Source organism: Elaeis guineensis, chromosome 5 (assembly GCF_000442705.2).
Source record: "Elaeis guineensis isolate ETL-2024a chromosome 5, EG11, whole genome shotgun sequence".
NCBI classification, from domain to species: Eukaryota; Viridiplantae; Streptophyta; class Magnoliopsida; order Arecales; family Arecaceae; genus Elaeis; species Elaeis guineensis.
The window spans coordinates 119,235,733-119,248,528 of record NC_025997.2 but is presented as its reverse complement, the minus strand read 5'-3'; the positions used below and the strand labels follow the sequence as shown (position 1 = coordinate 119,248,528).

Here is a 12,796-nt window from a genome sequence, read left to right as displayed (position 1 = left end):
AGGGTGGGCCAATAGGGCTCCAGCTCCGACCCCTGAACCGCCACCCTCAATATCCAGGACAGAGCATCAGCACATAAGATGAATAGGTAAGGAGAAAGATGGTAGCCTTAGCGTAGCCCAACCATCGAGTGAAAGAACTCCGTCGGAGCACCATTAATTAGAATAGTAAAATTTGCATGCTCGATACAGTTCATGATCCAATCGATCTACCTATTCTAGAAGTCGAGCTCCTGAAGTGTCTACTGTAAGAAGCACCAGCTCATCTGATCATACACTTGCTTCATGTCCAACTTAATTATCATAAGACTTCGACGGTCAGGGGCATACTACAAATCATACATAAACTTGGAGGTGAGTAAGATATTGTCGGTGATTTATTGACTGCTAACAAAGACTCTCTACTTTGGACTAATCAAATAGGGGATAATCGACTTCAGCCGTCCAACCAAAACCCTAGCATATACTTTGTAAAGTGTGATGTACAAGCTGATCGATATAAAGTGCCCCAGAGTGGATGCTTCAGGATGCTTTGGGATGAGAATGATCAAAGTCTTCTTACACTCCTCCGAGATACCTCTAAAGTTGAATACCACCTGCACAACCTCCACCACCTCACTCGGATGATAGGCCAATACTAATGGAAGGCGGGTTGGGGTGGGGTGGGGGGGGGTGTGAGGGGGGGGCCAACAAGAAACACACCCTTTAAAAGCCTTGTTCACCTTCTCACCGGGCAATGAAGGTTCTAATCTCAATTAACAATGTGATTGATAATATTAACAATAATGAATTACCTTAAAATGTAAGAGTAGAATTGAATGAATAAATGAATTATTTTGATTTTATACTTAAAAATAGGGATTAAATGTCAAAAATATTCAAACTATTGTTTTAAAAGTAGATAATTAGCCATATAATAAGTTCTCAAAAATATAACAAACTATATACCAAAAGCATGCTATATAATACTTTATTCCAAAAAGTGACCCCAGCTAACAACTTAGCTATTTACTCACTTGCAACACAATACAAGTTGACAACCAAGAGAGACTGCAACATATATGCAAATGCAAGATGGCAAATTTTTGGTCATTATCCAAGAGGAATGGTAACGGTTTGCTTGAAAATTTTATTTTCAAAAAAAATTATCGTTTCATTATTTACTTTCTTATTTTAAAATATTAATATGCAAATATTTTTTTAAAGAGTTTGGAATAGAGCTAGTGTAGGTCCAAAAATAGTTAGCTAACTCTTCAAGAATAAGCTTGCATTTAATTCATTTAGATGGTCTCAAACTTGACTTTAAATGGAGCTACACTCCCACAATGTTTTTAGAAGTTATTTTTCTTAGATGTTCTTGTAGCTCATCATGGGAATTATGGGGCATATATTGGATGGAGCTAAATTTAGATAAGAGAGAGAACATTTGTTGATCCTGGAAAACAAGCAAAAGCATGTGTAATGCACATGCATAAAACAATAAAATTAGGGAGGGAAAAAAGCAAAATAAAGGGAGAGGGAGTTATCAAATGCACTTCCTCTCTATGCAAAAATCCTAGTTTCTAGAATCTTTAATTTATCTAATTTTCTTATCTATCTTTCTCTCTCCTCTCCTATTTGTACTTTAGATATAGAAGCTTAAATCTCAAGTCGATGCATCAAACTCACTCCTAACCAAACTCTAGGCTACATTATAAGCTTAATCAAGCTCTGGTCGGACTCAGTTCATTTTATCCTAAACTTTTAAATCTAGATCTAAATACACTCATCTAGGCTTCTTGATTTTGGCTACAGTCAACTCAAGGTTTTCATTTCATCTTCCTTTTTCCCATCAATCCAATAGATTGTCATAGTTTTAGACTAAGAGGGACAAGAATCTCAAATTACAACAACGACTAATATATAGCTACAATTTAAAATGTCTGACAAATAGATCTAGAAAATCATAAGGAACTACTTGCACAAAAATATTCTATCCTAATTGGATGAGCAATGCTACGATGATATACAATAAGAGAAGTCTTTAATCACTTTTATCTATCCTTCCAATGAAAATTTTGCTCATAAGCTACTCACCTCACGAACACCTCGCTACTTCATTCTAGAGTAATTCTAAATGTATCAAGACCTCAAATGGATTGAGGATATTCGAAACTAAAGAGATATGTCATGATCATTTCTTCTAGTTGAAAATAATCATTTTAAGTCTTTTTTTTTTTTTTTTTTTTGTATCATTTCATAGTAGTATTTTTTCTGCTAAGCTAGAAACTCGGAAGTTCACATGGATCCTTTTCTTAGTCAAAGGGCATGTGAGATTTAAATCTATTAAAACAATAATTTATGATGAAGCTGTAACACAGAGCCAGATCACGAGTATTCCAATTCCTAGTAACTTCACCAACAGCACGAATTGAGACCTTTTTCTCGCGAACAAAATTAGGACTTGATATCATATATTAGCAAGACAGCATGTGATACATTGGTTGCGACTTAGTCCATCTACCAATTATTCCTTATATTAATCTATACCTCCATGAGCTAAACAACTTGACACTGATCATCCCATCAAGGCACTGCCTTGCTGGCAGCAACCGAATCCATTTGCCAATAACTCTATGTAAACATCAGACTCTGACCATAGATCTCATCCTTTTATTCATGGTCACAACCTAACATTTTTTTTTTGTTTTTTTTTTGGGCTAACAAAATACCCACTTAGTGCCTGACGGAGAAAAAACCGTTACCTCCCGCCAATCTCTCCCGACCCTTCACCCAAAATACAGCTCAGACTTTCTCTCCTGAAATCTCTCTCACCACCCAAATCCACCCCTCCATTCCCCCATCCTACCTGTACTCCTCCCCACCTTCTCCTTCCCTTCCTTTTTCCCTTCCCCCTCTTAACACATGCCTCCACCCTTCTTTCCCTGCCACCCCTTCCCGGCCCCCAAAACGCTCCACCCCCTCCCCCCCATCCCCCCATGGGCAACTGCTTCTCCAACGACAAATCCCCTCCGCCCACCACCGTCAACACCCCCGCGGCCGACCCCCCCAATCCCCCCGCAGGCAATGCCCCCCCTCCGAAGCCCTCCCCACCCCCCTCCAAGCCGTCCCCCATTGGCCCCGTGCTCGGCCGCCCCATGGAGGACGTCAAGGCCACATACACCATGGGGAAGGAGCTCGGCCGGGGCCAGTTCGGCGTGACCCACCTCTGCACTCACAGGATTTCTGGCGAACAATTCGCCTGCAAGACGATCGCCAAGAGGAAGCTCGTCAACAAGGAGGATATCGAGGACGTCCGGAGGGAGGTCCAGATCATGTACCATTTGTCCGGGCAGCCCAACATCGTGGAGCTCAAGGGCGCATTCGAGGACAAGCACTCCGTCCACCTCGTGATGGAGCTCTGCGCGGGAGGGGAGCTCTTCGATAGGATCATCGCCAAGGGGCATTACACCGAGAGGGCCGCCGCTTCCCTCCTGAGGACCATCGTGCAGATCGTCCACACCTGCCATTCCATGGGCGTCATCCATCGGGACCTCAAGCCTGAGAATTTCCTCTTGTCGAGCAAGAACGAGAACGCGCCCCTCAAGGCTACGGATTTCGGGCTCTCGGTCTTCTTCAGGGAAGGTTCGTGGAGGCCATTCCTTATATCTTCGTATTTAACTCTTCTTCGATTAAATTGAATGTTTTCTTTCTTATTTCCTTTAATTCTTCTGATCTTATCATCTCTCTTTGTTATGTGAAGAATTGTTTTGGTTGAAAGAAACAGGATTAAGTATTTTATGAAGCTTTGCATGTCATAGCGTTTTCACAAAAACTTGGCCTGCTGATTTGACCCTAAAAACCCATAATCTTCTAAATAGGAATCATCCAGAATCTTGCTCCCACTTCATAATGTTTTTGACCCCTCTGAAATCAAGTGCGTGTGTATATATATATATATATATATAGAAAATATCTATAATTGTATCAAAGCCAATACATATGGAATACTATCTATCTTTTGCACATTATAGAATCATTACATTAGATCTACCCTTTTTTTTAAATACATAACAACCTTTTATTTCCAAAGGTGCAAATTGTGTTCGAAATGGTGGAAAAAATTGAAAGCATGTAAAAGAGAAATGAAGGCATTAAATGGAAGAAGGGAAGGAATCTAGCTATCCGATCCCGGGATACTAAATAGGAAAAATTATCTATAGTGAAAACATGGACATGTGTAACCAATCTGTGTGGACGGCAGGGACCTAGAAATAACTTCTTAGCATTTCAGGGAGTTTTTATTCAACTTGAAAAGTTCATGACTCAAAAGTAATTTCGGGTCCAGGGATCTATAGATAATTTTCCCTACTAAATAGGATAGGAAAGGCAGGATAATTAAAGCGCTCTCTTAAAGACAGTAACTTTCACACAATAAGGTGGTGGGCTACTAGATATCGTATCCCTGAATACAATGCCCAAAATAATAAGCCTAGTTGGGCTCTGCACTATCCAATTGATTTATAGAATATGCACACACAACCTGAATGCATAAAAAAAAAAAAACTCAAAAAAGAGAAGAAGCGTTCAAAGACCATATAAGATAATTTCTAAAATACAAGAGAGAGTGGGAGAGTAATCTGCATGATGATTCTCTCACTATACAATTCTATATGTAGAAAATAACGAGATATATACAAGTAAGTATTCCTTGCCCAACAGTCACCAAATAAAGAAAACAATTATTTAGCCAAAAATCATAACAATCAAGACTCTCACAGTAGAACTCTATATATAGAAAATAAAGAGTTATATACAAGCGAGTATGCATTGTCCAGCAGTCACCAAATAAGGAAAACATTTATTTAGCCAATAATCATAAAAATCAAGATTTAATAGCTGTTGAAACAGCAACGGTTACAACCTAAGAGACACCAACACCTGTTGGAATCAATGCCTGGTTCCAACATTTAAAAGCATTTGAAATTTTGACCGGCAATGATCAAGAGACCCAAAAGGCCAACGATTAAAAACCAAAAAGCTATTTTTAATTGAAAAATACTCTTAACAAATTGTGCTACATTTTGTCAAGAAATTGCTACTTTTATGTCATTGGTTTCTGTTTGGTATCAGGATTGTGGTGCATTGCATCCATGTACCTGAATATGGAGTTTGCTTACCAGCTGCCAATCCATATGTTACTTAATAATAGGATTATACAGGGAAAAAAGTACAATACTGTTTTTCAAACAGGATGAACTGAAGTATTAATCCATAGAGGATCATATTCTGTTTCTCAATCTATATAAGATCAATATCGTTCTTGTCTTTTCTAATTTACATGCATTTCTTTAACATTTCACTGCAGTGCTATTCTCTAATACCAATGTTACTTGCATCCAAGCTAACAACAGGAATGCTAATCCTGAACAGGAGAGATGTTCACAGACATAGTAGGCAGCGCATACTACATTGCACCTGAAGTCCTCAAGCGAAAATATGGGCCAGAAGCAGATATATGGAGCATTGGGGTAATGCTCTGTATTTTCCTGTGTGGAGTTCCACCTTTTTGGGCTGGTAGGCTGCTATCTTTCTACTTCTTTCATTCTGTTTAAAGATCTCATACTGCTTTAGATGGACTGATTGTAATGTTCAAATTTGTCCAACAGAGTCTGAGCATGGAATATTCAATGCAATTCTGCGAGGCCACATTGATTTCACAAGTGATCCTTGGCCAAACATTTCATCTGGTGCTAAGGATCTTGTCAGAAAGATGCTCAATTCAGACCCCAAGCAGAGACTTACAGCATTCCAAGTCCTCAGTAAGAAAAATACAGTTTTTCCTTTTCATAGGGTGGGGGTACAAAACAAACATTACTAATACAATCAAAATATTCAAGAAGAACAGTGCAAACCTACCCAGTCCAAACTCAGAGCACTCCCCAGTGCAAGCACTTTGGAGGGAGGTGCCAACAAGTAGACCAATGTACCACTGGCCTAATAACATCAAATTTTAAATGAAACAAGATAGAAGCAATGCAAACTAAAAGATAGTTTGGATCATTAATCTTTATCACCAAGAGTAGCTGGTCGGTTAGGAAGTAGGAGCCATGAAACTTTTTTTTTTTTTGCATCATCATGAAAGAAGCCCAAACTTTATCAAATCAAATCATCCAGTCTTCTTATAAGATACAAAGTAAAATGGAATTTGTTTGCTATGGCAGATCACCCATGGATCAAAGAAGATGGAGAAGCACCTGATACACCCCTTGATAATGCTGTTCTCAATAGGCTGAAACAGTTCAGAGCAATGAACCAATTTAAGAAAGCAGCACTGAGGGTAAGCTTTTGCCTCTCTTTCACTAACCACTGAAGCTATTAAGCAGCCAATAATTAAAAGTCTGATCATTTGCTCAATATATATTGCAATCTGTAGCAAAGTAGTTTCTAACTTAGTAGCAAAAAAATGACCTCTTGTGGCTTGTAACTAAGCTCATGCTTTTACTTCCAAATTGTGCAGGTCATAGCAGGATGCCTATCAGAAGAAGAGATTCAAGGGCTGAAGCAGATGTTCAAGAACATGGATACTGATAATAGTGGGACTATAACACTAGAAGAACTGAAACAGGGACTCTGCAAACAAGGAACAAAGCTCTCTGAGTTCGAACTTAAACAGCTAATGGAAGCTGTAAGTTCTTCAGAAACCTACCACATAGTTATAAGGAATGTTACCAAATATAAAGCTCCACTTTGTCACTTAAATTTATCAAAATCAGCATCAGCTTATATTTCGATTCCATTTTTCTTAATTCTTTCCTGACACTTTTTGATACAGGCTGATGCAGATGGCAATGGAACAATAGACTACGATGAGTTCATCACAGCGACGGTGCACATGAACAGAATGGATAGAGAAGAGCATCTCTATACAGCATTCCAATACTTTGACAAGGATGGCAGCGGGTATGTACAACCAAGCTAGGATAAGTTTACAAATATTACTTTCATCCAGAAGGAAAAGTTCAGAAAATTTAGTCCATTAGTCCTCTTGCAAATTAGGCCAATGAAACCTAGTGTTTATAGAAAGAATTTCTAGTGTACCAGATTGGATCGACAATGGCTAAGATTCTTCTTTATTTTAACTCAGATTCATTACAAAAGAAGAGCTCGAGCAAGCCCTCAAGGAGAAGGGTTTTTATGATGGTCAGGAAATCAAGGACATCATTGCTGAAGCTGACTCTGACAATGTAAGGAAAAAAATAGAACACTAAAGAAAAGTTTGATCTTTCTCTGCATATTTGAATGAATTAAATGCAGAATTTTAGCTTACCACTGTATAGCCTGCGGACAAACCTTATTAGTCTTCACTTGCATCGATGAGCTTTCTGCATCAACAAAATGCACAGATATGCTGATTCTCGTTTTGTTCTCATCTATGTTCTTCCTGTAGGATGGAAGGATCAATTACACCGAGTTCGTGGCAATGATACAGAAAGGGAATCCAGATCCAAACCCAAAGAAGCGGCGCGATGTGTTCGTGTAATGGGGCATGAGCAGAGGAGGTGGAAGATCAGATAACATGGTGTAAGACATGATGATCATATGGGGTACATTCAAAGGAGAAGCAACTATTCATAAAATTAATTCAAAGGAGCTCATTCATGCTGCTCATCAAACCGGTTCATAAATTTCTGTACACTATTTTGTTGGTGGGATGGACTTAAGCTGGGATTGTAATCAACAACCTTTCGGGGGGGTGGTCTGGGGAGGTTGGCCCTTTTTATTTTTTTTTCTCAGCAATGAACTAGACGAGTACTCTTTCTAGTTGACAATCTGGTGTGCAAAAGAAAACACTAAGCTGATGTCCCTTTGTCATCAATAAATGGGTGTATCTATAGTCAGGACTTTCATGGAAAGATACTACTATATTGGAATATGGATTTTATTTTATTTTTTTTGATAAAAAATTGATCATTCATGTAATTCTTATGTGAATATATCCAAAAAAAATTAGAAAATAATATGTACTTTGGGGCCGCAAGGCTGATCTTGAATCCGTCCATAGAGTATCTCTCAAGTGCTCTGCTACAAACGCCGCCATCTAGTCCACTGTAGTGTTCGCTTTCTGAAAGATGCACCTGATGATTAGGGTTGTGCACCTAGTGAACAAAGTCGTCAGTCGTCATGTCCTGAAGAAAGGGATGGGTAGCACCCTCTTATACACCTCCGGAGCTAGGACACCACAGTCACAGAGTCACTGTTTATGACTAGTTGATCAGCTCGCAGAATGCGCCGTGCATAGGTAATTCTAGCTCAGGCCACTTGAAGCTCAACACTTGGGACCTTGGGCTTGAACAAGTGGCTGCCTCGGAGGCCATCAGTCTAGATCTAGGTCTATAAATCACAAATCCAGCTCCACCACTCTTACCCCAGATGCTGCCATCGAAGTTAACCTTGAGATATATCAGAGGAAGAGGATTCCAAGAAATAAACATCCGTTGGGTCACTGTATGAGCAAGGTGGAGGGTCCCAGGTCTTCGAAGATCTTAAGGTCACATCAATAAGTTCTGCTGCTAGGAAAAATGATCTCTCCGGAATAACTCTTGCCAGACATCTGTTAGATTCAAGCATTAGGCTATTTTGGGATAGGCAGATGTGGTAAGCAGTGTAGGCTACACAGATCCCGATCTCCTTAACCACTCTTACCTCAGCACACTTCTACAAGGAGCCAGGGAAAGCCTGAGCAGGGTTCTTTGATTGGTCAAGGAAGGCCTGCATATTTGCAAGATGCTAGACCTGCCTGGTTTGCAAGCATAAGAATAGTGTGTGCTCTACCGTCTCCTACTCATAACCATAAAATGAGCAAGCCAGTTGAAGATCCATGCCTCTACAACTCAAGATAGATCTGGTCAGAAGCCTGTCCCAAGCCATTTTTTAAAGGAAGAAACAGACTTGGATGCACACTAGTCCTCTAAATCCAATCAATGTCTTGACATGTGGTAGGTTCTCTGATAGATTCAATATAAATCCCTCGATATCACTCTTAGAGTGCTCGAAGATTTTCATATCTTGATATCCTGACTACTATAGAGCGGAATTGCCAGGGATTACACTTGCTCCGCTAATGTCGTCCTGAACAGCTGGGTCACCACCTCCTGATCCCATCCTTTGCCATCCGAATGGAGGAGATCTGATAACCTCCTCGACTCATCCACATTGATGTAGATAAATGTTAGCCATCAACACAATGGTAGGTCGGCAATTCACACATCGCCCAGAAGGTTCACCGACCGGCCATCCCCCACAAGCTATCTTGTTTGAGGGATCACAATGGTGGCATGAGTGCATACCTCCCTCTACAAGAATAAGCAGCCCCTACTCAACTGTATCTTACTGTCGCAAGCCAAGTTCCATACTTGACTATTATCATCGTGCTCCATAAATAATCCACGTTTAGAAGAAACTTAGCCGCATGGCGAGCAATCAAAGCCTCCCGTCTCGTAGTCAGTTTTGTATATCGAGGTCATCTTCTCACAATGGCTGGTACACGACATCCCAAGCCATCAGATGTACCCCATGTCCTCTAGGGTGCAAACCCCACAAAAGCTTCGGAGAAGCTACTCAAGCTTTGACATTAGGGTCTTGGGTAGTATCGTGTTGGAAAGAAGATAAATAAGGATAGAGGCGAGAACTAACCTCACCAAAATGACTTTGACCATCATGGATAGAGCCCTCTAACTGCTCTCGAATTATCCGCTCCACCATCTCACACTCTGCGCTCCTCAATCTGCACCCCGACATAAGAATGCCTAGGTATCGCAACATCCCGCTATGCTTAAAAACCCCCAGGATGCCTCTAATGGCGAGTCGTGGGTGGGAAGGCATCTTCGGGTTGAAGTGAATTGTTGACTTGAAGAGATTCACCTTCTAGTCTGAGGTATGATAGTACTCCAAGATCCCCCTAAAGCCAATGATATTTTGAAATGAGGCCCGACTTACCAGCAAGCAATCATCTACAAAGAGAAGATGGGAGATCGATGGGGCCTTTGGAACTGGCATATAAAGATCCAATACCTATCCCTGAGATGTAGATCGTAGAGCTCATGAGAGGGAGTCAGTACAAAGATTGAACAGATAAGGGGATAAGGGACAATCTTGCTGCAGGCCGACCAAGGAGTGAAAGTGATCTGATGGTATCTCGATGATGAGGATGGCAAAGGTGAGACTAGAGGCACATGCCATAAGCCAGCCGATCCAACGAGGATAAAAGCCAAACTCCATTAGTATCCTATCCAAAAACTACCAGCACATCCAGTCATAAGCCCGTTTCATGTCCAGCTTAATTGCCATGAGGCTGCAATAGGCGAACACGGTGAAGATCATGAGATGTTGCAACCACCAATAAAAGCACCATATTTTGGGATGATCAAACGAGGCAGAATCGGCTTCATTATACCTACCATTAGCTTTGTACATACTTTATACAGAATCGTGCATAAGTTGATAGGTTTGAAGTATCCTAGCTCCAAAGTATCTTATCGCTCTAGTATCAAGGCAATGAAGGTCTGTTTCCACGCATTAGGCATTAAGCCGGTAGCAAAAAATTCTCTTACCATAGCCACCACCTTAGCCCGAATAATAGGCCAGTATCACCTAAAGAAAAGCAAGAAAAAATCGTTTGGCCCCAAGGCTTTATCCTCCATCATAGACCAAAGCACACTTCCGACCTCCTCCCTTGGAATGGAATCAAGGAGAACTCTGTTCTCTTGCTCTGTAACTATACTGTAGGACAGTGGAGGTATAAAGGTATACTCTCCGCCAATTGACACTATCCATCTCGATATGAAGAAGTGTACAATCCTTTGTCAAATCTCCTCCTCATCCTCCAGCCATTACCCATCTGTGTCCCTAATTGCCTGTATCCGATTTTTGTGCATCCGAATAATAGTAGTCTGATAGAAAAATCTAGTGTTTCTGTCCCACTCCCTTAGCCACTGGATCCTAGATTTTTGTCTCTAGAGAATCTCTTACTGCCTCAAGAGAAAGTGGTGTTCAAAGAACTTACCTCGTAAATCAGCAAAGTGAGCCTCAGTAAGTTCCCCCTCCTGATACTCCCACTCATGGATGGACTATGGATTTCAAGATAGCAATCTCCTGCTATCTATCATTAAGACTAGGACACAAGCTCAATCTCTTGCTATCTATTTCCATCTGCTACGACTACACACCCATCCATAATATGCTTAACCTCATCAAACTCTATCTAGACAATCATCCCCTAAAGAATGGAAGTTTGATCCCTTATGCTATTGTGGCTCTACTATCCACATTGCTATCTTGAAATCCACATTCCAACATAGTAGTTCCTTTGAAAAAAAAAAATCGATTAAGCTTTTCTTTTTCTTCTCCATGTGATCCTTATTGGCCTATTTTGAAGCTATTCCCACGTATCTATAAATACAAACCTAACTCAACTTATAATTTTTTGATCTTTCTAATTGTTCTAATTCAATCCACAAATTCAATAAAATTTTTAGTTCAATTATCCAAAAAATATTCAAAATTTTTTCTCTTTTCTAAGAAAATAGCTACAACTCTCACGGAAACAAAGAAAAATCGTAAAATTAATTCACCAAATAATAATAATAATAATAATAATATTTAATACAAAGATGACATCCATCTGCAACTACAAGTCTACCACGCCATGCCATGCGGCAGCAACCCAGTTAAGGCAAAAGGTCCGAACAGGTCTTGCTGAAATGGTCCCGGTTTGGCCGCCGGTCTTGCCGAAAAGGTCCAATTCCGGTTCACTGGACACAATTTGTCGTATTCTAGTATCTGTACTGCCCTTTTGGCGTGGACTTCAGGGGCTCAAGAGCATAATCGTCTTTTCACTATCCGATCATTAATTACCGATTAATTAATGATTTCTTGGTTATCTCCCGTAATCTTCCTTGCAGGCGGCTCAGATAAAAAGGCAGTCACAGAGTTACCAAACCAGGATTAAAATAACAATTTTAAATTTTAAAATATGAATCCACAATTAAAAAGTAATTTTATATTTTGGAGACGCGGACCAGAAAGTTAAAATGGCGACAAGCACAGGTGCGAACGCCTGATAAAGACGAAGATCCTCTGCACGTGCTACCGGCACGCTCGGCCACATCTTTACTTTGGGCCCCGTAGTTTAGTTAAAATTACGGAATTAGCCACGAGAAAGCCTCCGCGCACGGGCACAGGGCACTCTATGGTTGGAGATGTATACTTTCGGAGTCCATTTTCGAGTACGTACAAAGTTAGGAATTGAAGGCTCAATATTTGGCCTTACGATTGGAGTTTTTTAATCATAGAGAATGAAGCTAAAAATGTACCACCGATCTGATTTATGTTAGGTAGGTAAAGTTCGTTAGTTACAGCTCCACTTGACCCAGTATTCCCATGAGAACCCAGTGAGAATTACCATCTACTAGTTTGCTATTGCAAAAAATGAAACAATGTTATGGATGGCATCATCTCCAAGGAGATAAATGCAAGTTTGTCCTTTTTTTTTTTTTTCCCCTCTCTGGAGGGTGAGGGGTGGAGGGGTTGGAGAGGGCAATGGATCTCGAGATGCAGCTTACGATTTTCTACATAAAATTGTGATTAGTTTTAACTTTTCTCAATTTGTCTCAGTCAATGAGAAATTTATTTAGTCATTGTATGGAAATACTCTTGACCCTTTCATGCAGGTGGGTAAAAACCTACCATATCAATATACTTGTACAATAGAAGTGACGCAAATTTTGATGATGAATTAAATTATTGAATCATCATTAAA

General features: G+C 40.2%; 1 protein-coding gene across 1 annotated transcript; it reads left to right on the top strand.

Moving 5' to 3' along the window:
- Nucleotides 1–2,960: 2,960 nt before the first annotated feature.
- On the top strand, nucleotides 2,961–7,873 carry LOC105045495 (calcium-dependent protein kinase 2). Its single transcript, XM_010923789.3, has 8 exons — nucleotides 2,961–3,621; nucleotides 5,410–5,553; nucleotides 5,646–5,798; nucleotides 6,201–6,316; nucleotides 6,497–6,664; nucleotides 6,812–6,939; nucleotides 7,124–7,223; nucleotides 7,427–7,873. Exons 1-8 carry the CDS (start codon nucleotides 2,976–2,978, stop codon nucleotides 7,517–7,519), a joined length of 1,548 nt encoding a protein of 515 aa, XP_010922091.1. The 5' UTR covers nucleotides 2,961–2,975; the 3' UTR covers nucleotides 7,520–7,873.
- The last annotated feature ends 4,923 nt before the right edge of the window (nucleotides 7,874–12,796 follow it).

Coding starts and splice junctions, on each gene's coding strand:
- LOC105045495 (XM_010923789.3), top strand. CDS start 2,976: ATGGGCAACTGCTTCTCCAACGACAAATCCCCTCCGCCCACCACCGTC. Junction 5,799..6,200: donor TACAGCATTCCAAGTCCTCA/GTAAGAAAAATA, acceptor TTGCTATGGCAG/ATCACCCATGGATCAAAGAA. Junction 7,224..7,426: donor CTGAAGCTGACTCTGACAAT/GTAAGGAAAAAA, acceptor TTCTTCCTGTAG/GATGGAAGGATCAATTACAC.